We start from the raw sequence: 20,599 nt of genomic DNA, 5'->3' as shown, positions 1-20,599 counted from the left end.
AATCTGAGGCTGAGTGGTTTGCATGCAGAAGATGCCAGATTCAGTCTCTGCCAGGTATGGCTAATTCATATCCTGTTAAAATGTTCATATCCACTAGTTGGTGTTCCAATTAGTCATGGGCAGGTTTCTTTTTTCTCAGCCTAGATACTTCAGCAATCTCCTGTGTGTTCAGGAAATGAACTTATAACAACAACAACAACAACAACAAAAATTACTTTAAAAAAGAAAACACTTATCAGTCTCCAGAGACGTATGCACTTTATGCTTGCAGGTTTTTTTGAGGGCTCTTGCTCATCCGCAGAGCTTTGGCTTAGCCTGCAGAATGTCCTGCATTCAAAGTAATAGTAGTACAGGAGTAATAATAATAGTAATAGTAGGTGTTTCCAAGCGACGGTTACTTCAGACATGCCAAAGTATTATTAGTAGTACTATTGGTTTTATTATTTTATGTTTATAAGGCGGTTGGTTAGTGTGGGGCTACACCAAGATCCCTATAAGGGATATTCCTGCGTTGCAGTGGGGTTAGACTAGATGACCCTGAGGGGAGGAGGGGCTTCGACCTCTACAATTCTATGCTTCTATATTTATTTACACCCCGCCTTCTCCCCAGAGTGGCTTCCAGGGGGCGAAGGTATGTTCTGCACTGGCAAAGATTCTGCGCGGGAATAATGCGTATCCGTTTTGCTCAAGGTCGCTGACGAGTGATGTCACAGACGCGCCTTGCGGGACTTGTAGTCTTTCTTAACGAGGCGGGCCTCGCCGCGCGTTTGGGCTCGGAGAGAAGGAGGCGGGGTGGTGGCCGCAGTGCATTGTGGGATAGGTAGTTCCGAGCCCTGTCGACGGCGCAGCCAGAGCGGAGACGAAAACTACAAATCCCAGGGGGGAGGCGAGGCTTCCGGCGGAGGCCGCGCGGTTGTGGGAGGGAGATGGAAGATGGCGTCGCGGGTGAGTGGAATCGGCGGTAGCGGCGGCGGCGGTGGCGAAGAGAACCGTCTGGTGTCGCTGCCGTTGTCTCGCATCCGGGTGATCATGAAGAGCTCGCCTGAGGTCTCGAGCATCAACCCGGACGCCATTTTCCTCACGGCGAAGGCCACGGTAGGGCCCCGGCAGGGACGCTTCTGAGGGGGATGCGAAGGCCGCGAGGGAGACGCCGGCGGGAGACTGCGCTTGAGGCAGCTCCGACGGTGGCAGCGGCTCTCCTGTGGAGACCAAGCTCCTGGGAAGGTGGAGTGGTTTTTCTAAACAAGAGGCACATACATACATATGTATGTGCACAGTGGTACCTCGGGTTACAGACGCTTCAGGATGAGAACAGAAAACGTGCTTCATGGCGCAGCGGCAGCAGGAGGCCCCATTAGCTAAAGTGGTGCTTCAGGTTAAGAACAGTTTCAGGTTAAGTACGGACCTCCGGAACGAATTAAGTACTTAACCCGAGGTACCACTGTATTCTCTTCAGTCCTACCTCGCAGGGTTGTTGTGAGGAAAGATGGGGACCCAGGGGAGTTTTCACGTCTCCCGCCTTGAGCTTGACTCATTAACTTACTCTCTTTCTATGCAAAGTGGCTCCCGAGCAACAATGACGTACAGTAATAGAGCATCACAAATACAACGTGAATTATATAGAATCATGAACTAAATCAGCAGTAGATCAAGCGCATTCCATAAAATGCTAGTAACAAAAGAACTTTTTTTAAAAAAAAGAAAAGAAAAGCTAAACAGCACAATTATAGCAAATGTCAACTTTGGAACTCCCTGCCTTGGGAAACCAAACTCACTACAGTGGTGCCCCGCAAGACGAATGCCTCGCAAGATGGAAAACCCGCTAGACGAAAGGGTTTTCCGTTTTTGAGCTGCTTCGCAAGACAATTTTCCCTATGGGCTTGCTTTGCAAGACGAAAACGTCTTGCAAGTGTTCCGATTTTTTTTCGCTCCCCCCCTTTTTCTAAGCCGCTAATAGCCTTTTAGCCGCTAATCCGCTAAGCCTTTAATAGCCGCTAAACCGCTAATAGCGCTAAACCGCTAAGCGGGTTGCTTCGCAAGACGAAAAAACCGCTAGGCGAAGAGACTCGCGGAACGGATTAATTCCGTCTTGCGAGGCACCACTGTAGCTCCTTGCTGCCCTTCTGCCAGCAGTTGAAGGCATTCTTGTTCCAACAGGCTTTTGGGAACTGACTGCATTTGATGCCTTGTAATTTTGTAATTATTTTTAGGGTTTTAAGCCTATATATGTATGTTTTATTTATCAATGATTGCTGCTTTTCTGTGTTTATAGCTGTTACTTTTATCTGTAAGGCAGGGGGAAAGGCAGGGTATAGCTAAATATGTCTTATTTATTTGGCGATCACTCGTAGCCAAGTAAGATTGTCTTCCGTAAACGTGGTTTTTTGTTTCCTAATTAAATTTTATTAGTATTTTCCACACAACAACACGAAAATATCGAAAAATAACAATACACAACACACAAAAAGCAACATTTGAAAACTAAAAGAACAACTAAAAAAAAACACAAAACAAATCCATATCTTACAAGTTAATAATATATATTATATAATATAAACACGGTTTTAACAATGAGTCCGTAAGTGACTGTGGAGGCCAATTCTGGATCCACACGTCCTTCCACAGTGGGGACATTAGTTTCCGGGCGGGAGTTCATCACGGTGTGGATTTGCCAAGCATGCCTTCCTCTTAGCATGTTTCTCCCTTGCGTCCTGAGTTCGAGTGTCTTCAAAGCCCATGACACCTTTGGTAAAGGCTGTTCTCCAACTGGAGCACTCACAGGCCAGTGTTTCCCAGTTGTCAGTGTTTATACATACTACATTTTTTTTTAGATTTGCCGAGACAGTCTTTAAACCTCTTGTTGACCACCAGCATTACACTTCCCATTTTTAAGTTCGGAATAGAGTAGTTGCTTTGGAAGACGAGTAGCAGTAGGGGCAACAGTGGTGATAAAAAGTGTAGCTTAGATTCCCAGCCCATGATCAGCCTACTATGGGACATATTTTGTATTGCATCGTGGATATCTATTGATTGATGAACTCAATTGTGTGCCACTTTTCCTCCAATGAACTATGGGGGGGCATGCACAGTTTTTCTCCTCCCAATTTTCTCCTCGCAGCAACCCTGAGAGATAAGTTAATCTGAGAGTGACTGACTTCCCCAGGGTCACCGAGTGAGCTTCGTGACTGGGGAGAGGTTTGAATGCTGGTCCCCCAGCACTCTTAACCACTGCACCATGATACCTCCTCTTGTTATAGTACCCTCTGTGGTTCCAAGAGGGTGATTGATGTAATTACAATAAAATAGTGTATGCTGAATAATATATACCTGACTCATTGGCATACTATATTCTTATCCTTAGGAGCTGTTTGTCCAGTATTTAGCCGTGCATTCCTACAAGCACGGCCAGGGAAAGAACAAAACATCGTTAACCTACAGTGACTTGTCCCATACAGCAGAGAACTATGATACATTTCAGTTCCTTGCAGGTAGGTCTTTACTCTTATCGGTCATGTAATTGTTGCAGATTTTTGAGTCCCCAATGGCGAAGTTGGTTCTGTTAAGACTACAAACCACCTTAAAAAGTCTCCTGGAACTGTTTTCCACTGATACAAAGGAGGTGGCAAAGAAGGTCGTCTTTGCCATCGCCATCGCCACTTGGTAGGCTCAATGTTAAGCTCTAACTCGTGTTTGGTCCAATTCGGAATGGGTTTTTTGCCACTGGTGCTCTAGCCATCTCAGCAATTGTTTCATTGCTGAATGAGAGAAACATGAGAGTTATGGATGATGGGTAGAGAGAATGACTAGGATACAGATTTCCTGTTCAAACCCATTCTAGTTTCTAAGTCTTCACAAGTCACCTCCTTAAGTTTACCAAGTGCTCTTGGACAACCATAGCAGTGAAAATCTTTTTCTTTCTTTTTTTTTTTTTTTGAAGATTTTTGTAGATGTAAAAGTCTGCGTTAGGTATGTGGTTCCATTGTGAACCTTACATTGGGCCACACCTTTCCTTAGTTATTTTCTAGCACCTGTAAGAATGCTTTTGTAATCATTTAATGATGGTGCCCTTCTTCCAGATATCCTGCCAAAGAAGATCTTGGCTAGCAAATATCTAAAAATGCTTGAGAGAGAAAAAGAGGGAGGAGAAGAGGAGGAGGAGGCAGAAGAGGAAGAGGATGAAGAAAGTGAAGAGGAAGAAGCATCTTGAGGGTGACAAATGACTAGACTTACAGCACATCCTTGTTACACATTAACTTTTTTAGATGACTTGTGTTCAAGAAAAGTCCTGCTATCTCTGGATTGGTTGAAAATTGAACAACTGGATTGCCAGTTTGTTTTACAATATATGCAAGAGCCATAAGTGTGGGACTGAACTTGTGAAGAGATTTTTATTTTATTTTATTTACAGTTCTTTGTTAAAAGCTTAACCAACTACGTATCAAACATTCTTATCTTGTGGATACTGTATTTCCAATACAGAGGTTTCTTCCTCTGCCCACATTGGGCAGCTCAGCAGTGACAATGAACCTCTTGATAGGGAACAATTCATTTAACAGCTTCATAGAAACCAAACATAATGCACAATGTCCAGCCTAGTTGGGAACAAATGGGGAAACTCTTAATGTTTTTGGGTTTTTTTTTAATTACTACTTGCAGTGATGTTATGCATATTGTTAATAGGGGGGGGGGGAAATCTGCTCTGCTTTATGTTAATATGTACATTTTTAAAGGATGTTAAATATAGAAGTAGCATTTCCACAGCAGGGCTCTTTCCCATTTTGAGTAAGAGATGTACTTTATTCTTTAAACAGTGGCAACATTTGTAGAATACTTGTTCTAATGAATGTTTTATAAAAATGAATTCAGAAGATTATTGTATAAGCACTTTTCCTTTGCATTTCCTTTGAAACTTGAACCTGTTCAGGGATTGGGCCAAAGGCTTAGTGAAGGCTGTTTTGTGTGTCTGCGTGATGTAAAACGTAATTGAAGTGGGATAATAGGTGAGCATTCCAAGGCAGGGAGACTAATAAAATGTGATTTTTGATCCATTTACACTATGTATTAGGCAACCCATCCTCTTGCACCAACTCTGTAGTTGCTTCCATCAACATGTTGAATGATAGAGATGCTGTTTGAAACTGCTTGGAAGGTTTAGTACTAAATGCTTATATAGCCAGCTCATCCACAGGAAAAGTAATTCCTTCCTTGGTCTTTACCTTTTCACAAAAAATGAAGCACTTACTAAAGCCTTTGCTTCATCAGCTTCTATTCTGTGATGACCCACATGGCAGAACCTTCCCTGCTACTCAAGGTCAGGTGCTATCTCAGGGGTGTCTGCCTGTGCTCTGGAAGCCACTGGAGGTGGAGTGGTTCCAGACCATCACAGGCTTTAAAAAAAGTCAAATTGGGACCAGACGTTTGCAATATTGGTATTACATTATACGCACCCTTCAAATTCTCCTGCTCCACTGTCAATTAACCCTCTGAAGTTCTTAAAATATGGGTAGGTTTATATGCCCCTACCAGTTTGTTTGGTAATGGCATACCAGAGCCCTTTCTACAGTGGAATTAAAACTGTAATTCTCCAGTGGCTATGAGTTTCTGGACATTTAGAAGTACCGTATTTTTCGCTCTATAAGACGCACCAGACCACAAGACGCACCTAGTTTTGGGAGGAGGAAAACAAGGAAAAAATATTCTGAATCTCAGAAGCCAGAACAGCAAGAGGGATCACTGCGCAGTGAAAGCAGCAATCCCTCTTGCTGTTCTGGCTTCTGTGATAGCTGCGCAGCCTGCATTCGCTCCATAAGACGCACACACATTTCCCCTTACTTTTTAGGAGGGAAAAAGTGAGTCTTATAGAGCAAAAAATACGGTACTCATGCAGAGGACACAAAGCTTAGCTCAGTCTCCCCCATGATGGGAGAGAGTTTGAACAATATACTGATTAAAATACAAGTGCAGTACACAGCAGGTACACTATTTCTCCCGTTTCAGTGGCTGCAAGCTCTACCCTCTGAAGCAAACCTGGGAGTTAGAAAGATGGAACACACTTAGGAAGTTATGGACTATACAGCCATAGCGTCCTGTGTTTTATATAGCACCTTGGTCTAGTGATGTGTGAGCAAAACAGCATCTATTAAATTTCAGAGATAGCCAGTCATTTTTCTCCTAGGTTCCATGGAAACTGAGCTATTAAGGAAATAGTTTATTCTTATGCACACAATACCAGAATGGTTAAGAATTATCAGCTGGTCTGAAAAACAAATGTTCAAATTGTTTCCCAGCAATGGAGTTTGCTATGTGACCTTGGACCAGTTACCATCATGCAGCCTACCTTACTTCATAGGATCAATGATAAAAACTGCCCAGAATGTGTGCGTCCACATTCCCACCCTGTAAAAAATGTATTAGTTATACCAGGCACTTGAAACCCATGCATAATAGAAAATGGTACATTTGAACTTGTAAATATGAGTAATTTATTGACATACTATGAGGCAGAAACAAAATCGACACCATACAAAATAACTTTATAAAATATCATTCACATCATATTTCATCAAGATTTACAGCATTTTGAGCTTGTTACATGTCTTATGGTATGGAGGTAATAAAAAAAAAACACTACACTAAATCTTTAGTATTAGTTTATAATATATATACACACACACATACACAAGAAACCAAAACAAAAGTAAAAGGTTAGTTTGTCATGAGTTTATTGCATAAGTAGTGCAAAGTATTTTACTAGCAAGCTGTAAAACAAACATGGAAAGAGGAACCACCTAAGTTTAAAAACAGGACAATAAATGTTGAATTTCACAGTCTTCTGAAGCTTCCTTCAAGAGTTTCTCTCCCTGCGTTCTACTCCCAAATACAACTCCCTCTGTGTTATAATGCATTTGGGGAATTAAAACTACCAAGTTATTCTGAAGGAAATTAGATCTAAAGGGCATATGTTGCTTGAAATCACCTGGTTGCAAACTCAGGGTGGCGTCCAACTAAACAGTTTGGCTAGCACAAGGACATTTACTGCACAGTGGAATATTCCCATATTCAAGCCTCTGGAGCAGATTTAGGGGGTGAGAGGCAGGGAATTTCCACTGTACAGCTAAAATCCTTGTGCTAGCCAAACTGTTTAGCTGGATCCTGCCCTCAGTTTCCAATGGGGGGTGTTTTGGAGTAGCAATGTGGCTCAGCTGTCCAGTTAGGTTATCCTAACTGATTTGTTAGCTTATTCCTTAATCAATATATAATTATTACAAGTACATGATTGCTTTTTTCCAGTTGGAAAGCAGCAAACGACACCACTCCCCATCTCGATGTTCAATGATTACAAAGCAAGCATACAAACCAAGAGAGAACATATATTGTCTGTTTTACAACCTTAAGTTTCCTTTTTCTCAAAACCTACTTCGTAAAGTCACTACATCCTCTACTGAACAATGCAGGGCAGACTTGATAACAACTACTGAACTAACACCGGTAAAGGGTAAGAATGTCTAACTAAGTGAAGAGAGACAAAGTCTCTCAAGTTCTTCAGGGGATCCAACAAATACAAATTAAAAGCCAGGTAGCCTTTTAACAATATATTAAAACTAATGAAAGCCAAACAAAATGCTCAGTGAAATAAAAGGAACAAAATGCAGCATATTCAGGCTCTTGTTTCAATCGTGAGGTACCTGTAAGTCTTATATTCTGCCCAAGTACTATGGTACATTAAAAACATTTTAAAATTCTTAACCATAAGCCAATTTACAGGACACTATTACTGAGAAAGTGCAACAATGCTGATCACTTATATGCAGCATATTAAAAGGTTGGTTACTCTTTTATAAAATATAGCTTTACTTATAGACCCGTTGGGGCAGTTTTGTAACATACACTTTTTTTCCTGTTGAGTCTCTCTGCAGCAAAAAGAAAAAAAAAAGGAAAAACACTTCCTTTAGGGTATAGCTTAAATCCTGCCACTTAGGAATGTTGGTGTCCCCCGTCTCCTCCCCCCCCCCCGCCCACATTTCTTTAATTCCCCCACCCGGATATTAAACTAAATTATCAATTTTTACAGGAAAAGATTCCCATGCTGTATTGGTTACGGTTTATAAAGTCAAATTTTCAATCTTCAAAAACAATAGTATATTACAACTTAGTCTCCCCAAAAAAAGGTAAGTAAAAAAAGTTTTATATAAAAAAGGATATTCAAACTGTTATATAAAAGCATGCAGAAAGTTACTTGGATGTTTTTATTCCCTTACCTGACATATGCACACACATTACTTCCATGTTTTACTATATACATGTATATATGTACAGTAACCTTTGCCAGCCCGGGAGGGCAGCCTTCCAGGTATTGTTGGACTATAACTCCCATCAGTCCCCAGTGAGCAAGTGCTGTCTGGGGGCTGATGGGAGTTGTAGTCCCCTATCTGGAGGGCTAACCAGGTTAGCAAAGGTTGATGTACAGCTTGAGTATTAGTAGCTACATACACACATCTTCACGCATATTGAGTTTCCCACCCTCGGAACTACCCAGGCCACAGAGATTTCACTAATTAAATGGAGGAAGTATATATATATCTCGTCGTGTGCAGATTTGCTCCCTTCGCTGAAACAAATGAGGTGGCCCACATATATTGGCTAGCGCATTGGAACACAGTCATCCCAAGATTGAACTGCCACACTGCTTCCTTTTGGGCAAACGCTGAGACGCTCCACAGAGCATGCATGGTTCACGACCATGCAAATGTATGCATAGAATAGTTTGGGATCCGAGTATCAATGGTGTTTTTTTCCCTTCCGTCTGTCTGTTTTTCAATACATGTTTTTTTCTTTAAAAAAGAACTCTTTGCACATTACAAGCATTCCGTTACGCTGTATATTTATATAGTTTTATTACACACAAAAATACACTTTCGTTAATTTTTTCAGAAACCTGACACAGTTTTCAGTTTTGCTGTTAAAAAGGGTTTATAGTTCGTATAGGAGCGTGACGATTTCGCTATGCATCGGGACTCAACACAAAAGGCACAAAGATGAAGAGAGAGAAAAAACCAAATTCATTTTTGTAACACAACCCACCCCCACCCCCCAAACACCCTTGTCTTCAGAGGACAAGTAATCACATACTGTTTGGTCACTTTGGACAATCTCATTTATAATTTGAATAAATTAGCACCCAACTGCTTAGTGTGAGGTAGATCCAAACTGGAAAGAGCGCTGGGTCCCCAACCAGCCCCACCCACGCCTGCGACTAATCTTGGAGACAAAAGGAGTCAATGTCAGTTATGTGATGCAAAAAAACATCACTATGTTTTCAACATATGTACATTTTTAAAAATCGTCAAGACTCTTCTTTCAATACAACTACATATCACTCGGGGGAATGAAGCAACATTAATCCCCTTAGCCCTTTTTTTAAAAAATGAATTTCTTCCAATTGCTTAATATCTTCTCCACACATCACAATGTCCGGATTAACAGTGTGGCTGGAGCCCCAGTCCAGGAGGTGTAAAATTCTGTAAAAATTGGGATAGAATGACAAGGCTACAGGGCAGGTGCCTCCGTTGCCTCCTCAAAAACACAGACTGGTTTTAAGGATAAGAACAACTTTTTTTAAAAAAAATCTCTTGTGCCTTCATGGGAAAGAGTTAAGTCTTACTAAATTACTGTTTTTGCATATTCTGATTTTGGACAAATTTGATACATTTGTTAAGGCTTAAGTTAAAGAAACCACATCGCATCAAGCAAGCATGTAACTAAAACTGCTTAAGGTACATACACTGCATAAAATGCTAATTATCCTACATTGAGTTTTTATAGATGAATGTATAGAGTGAAGTATACTCTCTATAATATATATATATATGTATATAATGAAATGGAAACTCTACAGCATTACTAATGGGAAGAAATAATTTTTTAAAGTTTTCCTCAAGTGCTAATTTTATATTTCTGTATATCCTGGAAGCCTGGAACATTGCAACAGAGAGGCAGCAAAAGGATGTAAACTATTTCTATTTAGTACCATTTTGAAATAAGGCCCTTCACTAATCTCTCTCATTAGCTAATCGGTTTTTTTCAACAATGTATTTTGTTTCTTCCTTCTTGGCAAATGAAGTATGTACGATAATGGTGTTCCTAGGCAATTATTCCCTCAGCTGGTAGGATCCAGACCCAAGTTTGATGAACTTGGGTGCCACCGCCAAGTTCTTATTACTATTCATTACTGCATTTATGTCCCGTCTTTTTGTCCAAGGAGGTGTGCTTGGTTCGCCACATTTAACCCCCACAGCAACAACCCTGGGAGGTAGGTTAGGCTGAGAGAAGACCGTGACTGGCCCAAGGTCACCCAGTTAGCTTCATGGCCGAGTGGCGATTTGAACCCTGGTCTCCAAGGTCCTAGTTTGACACTCTTAACCACGACACCACACTGGATCTCAAGTTAATACTGGGTTAAGTCCCGTTGATTTCAGTGAAGTAACTTAAGTCTGGATCCAAGAAACATTAGTGAATTAAAAAAATACTACAACTGCTTAAACTAAACTACAGGTTAAAATTAATCCCAGGAGATGTCAGTTAAATCTGAAGTGTGCCAAAGCTTTTTAAGATCCGATTACACCATAAACCCTGACCATCCTAACTTCCTACCTCCAACTTCATGGTGCAAAACACTCTCAAGTCTATTTTACTATTGCAGATTAATAGCCATTGGTCATAATAATCACTTGCTAGAAACTGAGTGGCAAGTCTCGGTTGGCCATGCGGGGGCACACTTGGCAAAGGAGCACAGCCGACCCCAACTCCAACCCTATGGTAAGAAGGTGTTCAAGATGTACAGAACACCTTAAAAAAGGACGCTGTGGCTTTTGCAGCACACAGGGAAAAATGAAGAAAAAGCTTCAGAGTCAGCACACATCCTGAGGAAAGCATGGCGTTACCAACAGTTTGTGCAAAGGACTCGGTAGAAAATGGGAGGTAGGGAAAGTAACGTTACTATGCAGTCTGTCTCCCCACATCCTTTTGCCTCTTAAAAAGAACTGAAAAGGGGCCCGCAATACCGCCATCTCATCATAATCAGAGGTAGTTTTTTTGCTTTGTTTTGTTTTTAAAGGAGAGCAACGGGCCCAAATTCTTTTCCCAAGAAGTATTTCTTCCCTGGTTGTAATCTTGAGAAATTCACAGAACCGAGAAAGGTGACAGCTATTTGCATGCCCTGTTCTTAAAACTCTCTATAGAAAAAGCTGTCGTGAATTCGGAGATCTCTCATATCTAGGCTCACTCCAGAGGCAGCAGCAAAATTGTTCTTCCCTTCCAGACTGAGAATCAAAGTGTCACATATCTCAAGCAACAAGCTCACTCTTTTAGGGATATCCTTAATGTGGGATAAAAGTTACTACACCCTTATGCTCCTTAATGGAGTTCTGCCAGATTTTGAACAGCTGACGGGAAAGGCAGTAGATTTTTTTGCATTGTAAAGTAGTATTTAAAGTAGGATAGTTCCCGTTTGACAATTTGGTTGCTTCAGCAGACTTCAGCAGGTTTTCAGTAACTTAAATCATAACCCTTTCTTGAAGTCTCTAGCCCTCAGCGTCATAAAGCCTTATGAACACTTCTCTCAGCCTTAAGTGGTTGAAGGGACAAATTACATCAATCTCTGGCAATTTAGCAGTAACATCCTTCTTCCCCAAGGTTAAGCCCTCTCTTGTAATTCAGGGTCAGTACAGATGCCATGCTGGTTCCCTTAAAACCATGGTTTGGCAACATGCGTAAGAGCCTAAAGGTCCATCGACACCAGTATCCTGTTTCCTGATGGCTCAGGTACCTTCAGGAACTCCACCAGCTTCAGACGGCGGTGGGGAAGGGGCAGACAAAGAAATAGGCTTCATTGTGCAAGCCAGTGTTTCCCAACCTATGGGTCATGAACCACAAGAGTCGCAAAGCCTGTGCAAACGAGTCACAGGCTTTAGAAGTAAGCCCAAAATAAATATTGTTAGTTAACTGGTATGATGAATGCCTCCTGCAACTTTTCATTTCGTTGGCATATTATTGACGCTTGTGGCAATAAATTTATGGGTCACCACACCAAATAAATTCGGAGTTGTGAGTCACCGTATCAAAAGAACCACTGGTGTAAGCTACACCTCAGTGGCTGACCACACATTTTGCATGCAAAAAACCCCCGCCTGGTTCAGTTCCTGGCATTGCTAAATAGAATTGGTGGACTCCTGCTAGAAAACCCTGCAGAGTTGCTGCTAATCAGCCTAGGCAGACAATATTGAACTAAGTAGACCAATGGTCTGTCCATTTTAAGATAGCTTCCTACATTCCACACCTAGTGCCACACACACAAGTAGGCTCTGAAATTGTGCTATTTGAACTGCCATCTTCCTTTTGCCACGTGACAACCCACATTTGAAACTCCAGGGAACATTCAAGCACAAACTGTGATACGGGACAGCAGGGTCTGTTGCTCAAAGACAATCCCCAAGGGATTCACATAGCTCTATGGATCTCAGGCTTCAAAGGATGGGAAAAATTATGAACAGATCTGTTTGCAAACTACTGGTGAACATGACTATTGAATAGTACAAGCACTGTTACTCTCCTGAACGATGAAACTTATGATGACTTGCATTAACTATCAAGTAAGTAAGTAAAGTAAGTAAGTAAGTTATGGATAACAGCCCTATGACATATCCAGTGACAATCTTGATAGCAATATGTGTATATATAAATGAGCACAATGAATTCGCTTGTCAGAATAATATTATGATTACAAGACAGCTTTCTACAGTTTAGTTTGAGATAAAAGCACCTTATTTGCACTCACTTCAAGATCTTGGGTGTGACCAAATTCTCATACCGTGAAACAGAACACACTCATAATATAAAACATTCAAGAATATATATATATTTGCACATTTAGAGTTTATATAAGTTAGTGACTTGTGTAGGGAAAAATAGCATCTTGAAGTTCGAAGAAAAAATACCTAAATAGAATCTCAAAAATATTCAACACATAATGTCATCCTAGGTTCAAAATAAGTTTGAAGCACCTTCATGTCACCCTCTGTTAAAACAAGAGACCTTATATATTATTTTACATATGTGTGCACATCTGGATTCATAGCTAGTATGCACGAGAGAACTTGGGACTTGTGTTTTCAAATGGCAAGCCCTCATATGCAAAAGAAGCAAACCTCAGCTGAAGCAAAAAGGGAATCTTATCATTAGCCTGTGATATGGAATAAGGGCCTGCCATTTAAAGGGAGAAGTACATGCCCAAGTCCCTAGGGGGTAGCTTTTTAGATCCTGGCCAAACATCCCATGCACACACATGCTTCTACGCCTAAGGCATTCAAACATTTCTTATTGGAAACAACAGTTTGGGGGGGAGGGTTGCAAATACAGGGTAAAAGTGGACCCGTCCATGATATCACTGCAATTCTTCAAGCCATATTAAATTCATTAAAAACAACAACTTTCTTCGCCTTTGCAAAGTAGGCAGCATCCTGTGGGTTCTATCCAGACTGCTTGTTCTGATAAAGGATGCTATAAGACCCCGTATGGCACTTGGCTTCTCAGATTAGAAGCCAGTAAGTTCATAGCGACTCAGGTCCTTTGGTGAATTTTGGCTACTCTCAGTAATGTTAAATCACATCTCAAAAAAGGGGGGGAACGGGATATTCTAATCTCTTTCGAAGTATGAAGGAGGTAGTCTTTAAACTGTACCAGCTTACTAGTTGAAGAGTCCTCTGCTGCAATCTGGCCGTGCCGTTTTAATTCTATGACAATACTTCAGGGATCATCGTGAAAAGAAGAGACATTTAAGTAGGGTGGAGTCAGGTACACAGCAGGCCAAATGAACAGGCTTAACATGGGGTGGGAGGGCTGAAATAACTTCACAAACAGGGCAGGGGCTTCTCTGTCTGCTTTAAGCGTGCCAAAGGGTAGTTCAACAGAAGTCGGAGCCAATTACTAACAGGTACATTTGCAGCCCAAAGAATAACTGGCCACAGAAAGATCAATTCACAAATCACAAGCTATCCAATTCACAAGCTATCCATTTGGGCTGCCCGTTTAATTAGTATGGAGAATTCATACAAGGTTGAGTGAGAAAAGCTCCATCAGGTAAGCAGCCCTATGGCACAGAATGAAGCCCAAGCCCACGTTTTGCCCTCTGTCCAATGGTTTCACATAGCCGCTGCAACAGTTTGGCTGAGCCCAAAGCCACGTTAGAGCAGCCAAATGAATCAGATGCTGAGATTGTCCACCAGTCATTTTTCTTGGCACATCTCCCAATCTGCATTCTTTGTAACCAGACAGCATGGCCGACTGGTCAAAAAGGCAGTGATAAAACTGCAGGGCAGAGAGCTATGTATAACTGATTATACCAGTGCATAAAATCGGGGGGGGGGTGTAAATATTTTGCAAGCAAAGTGCATTTTGGAAAGGGACAAAAAAAATGAAGCTATGGAGTGAAAGCAGACAAAACTTCACTAAAATATATAAAGCAAATTTAGCAAACTGTCCTTCAAGGATTTGTTGGCTACATACAAATGGATAAAATGCAGAAACTAAATATGAGCCTTTATGTTCCTCTCTTAATACTGTAAAATCAGACACTCACTCTAGAAATACAACAATGAATGTGAAAATTTCTCCCTTGTCTCATCCTAACGCTATGTACAGTATTGTTCCAATAGCTACAGCAGATGCAAACAGAAAACCCTTTACAGTAAAAAATAATAATAATCAAAAAAAAGATCAGTGCAATTACATCCTGCTTGAGTTTTTCCTAGAAATGGTGGCCTGGATGCTTTTAGAAGCGAATTGTCAGTGACTACAAATGCGAAAGGAAGATATAATGCATGGTCTCATATGCATGGATCTTAGCCAGTGCCATTTCGAAATGAACAAAGCTACCAAACAAAAATAACTGCTTTTGGAGAAACGAATTATAACTGTGTTATAATTATAACACAAAACTTTAATCTACAACTGCTACCTACTAGTGACAACGTTTACATTCTTTTCCTTAGGCAGAAAGACCTTATGGCTTAAGTAATGTCACAGGAGTTGTTCTCTGGGTTATATCACATGTGGCAAGATTTATACCTAGAACCCCTAAAGCGAAGGACCAAAATCTCATCCCAAAGTGTCAGTGGTCACAGGTGATGTGAAAGACCTGAGACCCTGAAGAGCTGTTCCAGACGGTGATCATGAGCTAGATGGACTACTGGTCCGTCTGATCTGGTGATAAGGCAGCTTCCAACCAACACCCAGAAGTGAAGACGGGACATGGGACTGTGAAGCGTTGCTAAGCACGTGAGACCTAGTTCATTTCTCAAGGGGGTGGGGAGAGACTACACTGACTTCAAGAGATAAGGCTTGGCGCTCCTATTGTGTGCTTGCATATAACTGGATACTTCCAATCCCACCTGTTCCCGATAACTGTTTTTCAGCTCCGGGGGTGGCAGCCTTAGACAAATATATATATGTCAGGTTGGTAGGCGACCCAGGAGCCCATATTAATGTTTAAGCCAATCCCATATCCAACAACCTAGATCAGAAAGAGTGAAGACTCATAGAACTATCTCCAAGAACTTGGAGCTATTAAGATGCTGCCATAGCTTAGGTCACAACAATCTACATGATGCTTCAGATGTTGTTGAGCTCCCATCATCTCAGACTCCTGGTTATACTAGCTGAGAGCTGGACTCCAACAACACGCAGAAGGCACTAACTACGCTGGCTCCTCCTAACTTATGCAATCTTTTTTACCTACCTGACTGCTACATGTTATCTGAATTTTAGGTACAGGCAGAGGCAACTCAAATAACACAGGTAATCTCCAGCATGTGCAAAGCTGAGGAGGAACAGGAGAGAGGGCGTTGTGAGAATTCTCATCTCCCCTGAACAAACCCATCACAGCTCAACTTGAAGTCGCCACATGCAGCCACACAGTATGTCCTTACAAGTCAAGACTAGCAACACACACACACCCCTTGGCAAGTTTTTAGATGTGAATTATTCCAGTGCTCTAGCCATTGTTATAATAAAATTCAACAACACAGCTTCAAATGTGCTGCATATCCCAATCAAGTCAGCACCAGAACAGTAATGAAAGCTAGGCAGGGGCTTGATTGCTCCTGTGCTCAAGACCCAAAGCTGAGGAGGAGAGGCAAAGAACTTGGCTGGGCCCAATACATGATCTAACGTCAGTAACAACTCCAAAATGTGGTGTGGGGAGGAGATCTGGCCCTGGCTGGCTCTGTCTCTCACTCCCGTTGTCATTTATCTCCGGCCGACAACCTCTGAGCAAGCAAGGGGCAACAATGCCAATCCCCATATGCTCCAGAAGGCATCCATGTTCTCTGCATCAAGAATGCATATTTTTAAAAGGCACAAGAGACCAATTATAGTGTGTTTTGCTTTTTCAGATAAAATGGCTTCAGTTATCATTGCTGGTTCATTGGTTTGCGCTCTGAAACAGAAGCATTTCCATTGGTTGCTGCTTTCTTCTTTTTTTACATCCCAATTTGCTAAAATTGTAAAGCAAACAAAAACAAAAACAAATAGGAAACTTGCACACTTGAATTCTATAGGGTGTTTCCACCACCCCTCAAATCTTCCCATGATAGGAGGTTCCTTACTTGGCAACATGAAACTGACAGCAAAGCAACTGGTTTTGCTAGGGCTGAGATGTCAGCCCCTTGTTCTTCTTTTTTGAGACGTTACAGGAATTTATAAGCATCAAACAGGCAATAGCACAGATAAGAGAAGTGAGGGGGAACCTGCAGTCCAACAACATCTGAAGGGCCACAACTCCCGTCCTCCCCAACCATTGTCCAGCTAGCTGGGTCTGATGGGAACTGTATTACGACAACATCCAGATTGTTCTATGTTCCCCATCCCTAGCACAGATACACATCCAGCAGAGTCTAATCCTTACAGGTGAAGTTTGAGAAAGGACTGCAGCATTTACAGGCAATGCAACTCTGAAACACCTGTTTGGCTACAACTGAGTGCTGATGCCACTTTAAAAAAACAATTATGGAGGTCAATCAGACCCAGTTTTCTCTGCATGTGAAAAGGGAACAACTTTTTTAAAAAGGAGAAAAAGAAGCCAAATTCCTAACAGAACCAGTTTTATTACAAATTGATTCCAACAATAAGTAGATAAAATTTAAAAGCACTTCCAGGTATATGACACAACCCTGGACTCCCCTCAGTTTTTTTGTAAACTATTCTCCTTTGTTCTCATGGAGAATATTTTGGATAAAAGTGTATGAAATCATTCACCTGAGATATTGCTGTGCTTTCAAGAGTCATTGTAGTAAACAGCTGTGTAGAAAGATGTATTCTTTGTTTCAAATTGGAGTTTTGGTTTATGCATATATTATAAAAAGCAGTTCCTGTGCATAATCAGAGTGCCCTATCTTTTCAAAGTGCATTGTCAATGGTTCAAAAACGAGCTTTACAACCCCTCCCCCCAATGCTGAATCTTGCTAGACACTAGTTCACCATGCATCTAACAATAAGAAAGGAAAAAAGCCTTTAAAAAAAATACAGTATACAAGATAAAAAGAAAGAAAACAACATGCATTTATCCTTTCTGCCACACAATGATATCTAACTTTCAGAAAACGGACCATATTCCTTCTACACAGGTAGATACTCACATGAAATTGCTGCATATTCCTGTGACAACATTAATTCTTTGGAGAAGGGTCTACACAAGCCCAGGCAACAATTGGGGACATGCGTCTGCAGTCTGAGAGTGCTGATTCAATGAAGATAATGGAAATGGAAGAAATGAAAAGAACTAAGTGACTGCCAGCTAGCACCTAGAAGATAGCTGCTACTATTTTAGCTCGTTGCTAGTTAACAGCAGCTGCGGGAAAGAGCTCTTTGCATTGACGTGACCACCCAGTTCTGAATAGGAAGACAAGGAAAATTCTACCATCTTGGCCCACCTCCTTCTGCCTGATGTAGCTTCAAGATGACAGAGAAACAAGGAACTAACGAATTACTGTCACCTTATGTGCCAGCCTAGAACAGAACTAGCTTAGATTAGCTTTTAGAACCAGCTCGTTCACCAACTGAACAGTGGTGAACTCCAAATATCTCTTCACATTTCAATCGCTTCCCTAACGCAAGCTGGAAAGTGCAACAAATCCAGGAAGAAAAAGGTAAGATGCTATAAATTCAAGGAGGAGATGTTGCGATCTGCTTTTCGCAGCAGAATGACAGAGACCCTGACTGGGTCCTGTTTTTCTTGAAACAATCAAGCTGCTGGAACTGCAGTGTCCAGAATTTTCTCACACACACACACACACTTTAAACAAAAGAAAACATGACATACTCATGCCTCAAAAGCCTGTCTGTTGTTCCAGCAGATCTGTTTGGCATTATGAGGCACTGCTTACTAGGTGCAGACTTTAACTGATGTACAGCATAAATTAGATTCCTAGAATTTAACAGGCAACAAAAAAAATTGAGCACTCTGTTGCCCAGGCATCAACTATCAGTTCTATAATACCGTAACAACCTTAGCAGAGCCTGATCCCATTTCCCCCACTTCTTGAATAGAGAAATGGGAACAAATCTTGCAAAGCAGCTGTTCTGCTGTTCAGGAGAGAAAAAACAAATCCGAATGAATCTTAAGATGGTTTTACTAGCATAAAAAGTACTTAACACTGACTTGATGTGTTTAGCTCTTTTCTTTCTTTTTGTAAACTCCAGCAAGGTCAGATTAGGAGGGAAATTTCCTGGGCTTTCTTCGACAGTATCTTAGTAGTGTTCCTGTTGCCATCATTAGTGCAATGGTATTTGTCGTTAGTCACCTATATGAATCTTGTGCAAATGTACAGAAGCTTTTATTTTTAAGTAGGTCTCTGTTTGAATTAATGCTCCTCCAAAGAGAACGGCAAACCTCCCCCACCTCTTTCTATTCATGTTACGCAAAACAGTTGACACTTCACTGCCCAAGTACACACCAGATCTCTTTCCTTTCACTTCTCTGTCTCAGATGATCGAACAGGAAAGTAATTTTTTGTGCTTGAATGAATCAAGACCTGTTCCTTCATGCCTAAACTACTGAGTGTTAGATCTACTGAGCTGGATGAGCTCAGCAAGCCCTTCCAAATATAAGCTAAATAAAACGATATATACACCAGGTAAATCTCTCAACCCTGCCTCGTTAAGTCAGTTGCATATTCCTCCTTTTGAAAGGTACAATACACCAAGCATTGCTACAGCCTGTCCTCTATTCATTTCAAAGAGATGTGGGTGAAACATCACACACAAGGCCGGTTGAAATGTATAGAGAACTTGCAAAAGCTACGGTTGGTGAATTCCAACCCAAATCACTAGTGTCCCCATGATAAACTTCTCATCTCAAATCCAAAGCATTCCTGAATTTATGATATGTTAACAGAAGTAAGTTGAGCTGATCACTCCTTAGTAAATAAAAATAAATAGCATCTAGTCTATCATGTTAATACTGTGAACATATATAATTTTTACATTAATTCAAACATAACAGTGAAAAAGATTGTACTGTATCACCACAGACCCGTATTCTTTAGAAAAGCTTTGGAAAATTAAGTGTCACAGTCCTATAGGACAAACTCCATGATTAGTAATCAAAATGGATTTTTTTTAAGGAAAAAAAATACATTTTTAATGGCACGCTTTGCTAATCTTTCAATGGACCTAATAAAATGTATAATAAACTCCTTTTTCTTCCTGAAATAATTCCATTATTCATTCTACGAAAAACTTAAAACAGCACAATGAGAGACATTCAAGAACTTCAAAAAATACTTTTTTGCCCATAGACCCCCCACAGACTGTTCATCTAGAAGACAGCAAGGGGCAAACCAGGATTCTCCCCTTTTGCATCTCAATACTAAACCATTTGTGAATGCATCCAAAATGACTGAGGATTTAAATGGCACCGAATTAGCACTTCATTTTCTTTTCAGGAATAAAAGCAAAATTCATAGGTTTTCCACCAACCCATTAAGCCTGATCTTAATTGGGTATTTTCAGATTAGTTACAAACAAGTATATCTGTAGAAAGGCATAACTAAATGAAAAGTGTTGTTTTTAGCCCTGAGATCACAGCTCTAGATTTAGTTACAAAAGGTGGGTTTTGATTTGTTTCTTTTTTGTTCCTTTCTTCCTGACAAGCAGCTTCTGATTTTGGCAAATCCAAACTTCTCATAGCTGTGCAATTTTGTACAGGTCTGCAGTTTGCAATCAAGTCTGAAATTCAGGACGGAAGGCTTCCTTGCAAATGAAAAAACAATACTAAAAATTAAAACCTAATAAAATTATGATGCATCACTCATTGCTGGCTGTCGCTGTAGCTGGGGCAACTGTTGGTCTAAGTGCAGCTGGTCTCCTGTGAATCCAACTTGGAACTGAGTTACTTAAAGCACTGCAACATGTCAAGCGAAGTACATGGTGCGCAATGTATCTTGATGAACCTGAACGGCTTTTGCAAGTGCTTGATGATCTCTGCCATTGCTCTGACCAGACGTATGACTCCCTTCGGCACTAGAAGATAAGAGGGGGAAGAGGAAAG

At 41.0% G+C, this 20,599-nt stretch overlaps 2 protein-coding genes across 5 annotated transcripts in view; one reads left to right on the top strand and one right to left on the bottom strand.

The window, feature by feature from the left end:
- Positions 1 to 896: 896 nt before the first annotated feature.
- CHRAC1 (chromatin accessibility complex subunit 1) lies at positions 897 to 4,870 on the top strand. Its single transcript, XM_083517100.1, has 3 exons — positions 897 to 1,095; positions 3,362 to 3,488; positions 4,077 to 4,870. The coding sequence occupies exons 1-3, from the start codon at positions 934 to 936 to the stop codon at positions 4,205 to 4,207; spliced, it is 420 nt and encodes a 139-aa protein (XP_083373226.1). The 5' UTR covers positions 897 to 933; the 3' UTR covers positions 4,208 to 4,870.
- A 5,391-nt stretch (positions 4,871 to 10,261) lies between these two features.
- AGO2 (argonaute RISC catalytic component 2) overlaps positions 10,262 to 20,599 on the bottom strand; it is a 48,027-nt gene continuing 37,689 nt past the window's right edge. For all 4 annotated transcript variants that reach the window (XM_083516650.1, XM_083516651.1, XM_083516652.1 and 1 more), the window contains one exon: positions 10,262 to 20,571. In XM_083516650.1, the coding sequence (XP_083372776.1) occupies positions 20,463 to 20,571 (109 nt within the window). In that variant the 3' untranslated portion in view covers positions 10,262 to 20,462. The remainder of the gene's footprint in view (positions 20,572 to 20,599) is intronic.

This window comes from Podarcis liolepis (assembly GCF_965112155.1).
Source record: "Podarcis liolepis genome assembly, chromosome: 8".
Lineage (NCBI taxonomy): Eukaryota > Metazoa > Chordata > Lepidosauria > Squamata > Lacertidae > Podarcis > Podarcis liolepis.
The sequence above is the reverse complement of the archived record's forward strand: the minus strand, read 5'-3'. Positions and strand labels throughout refer to the sequence as shown.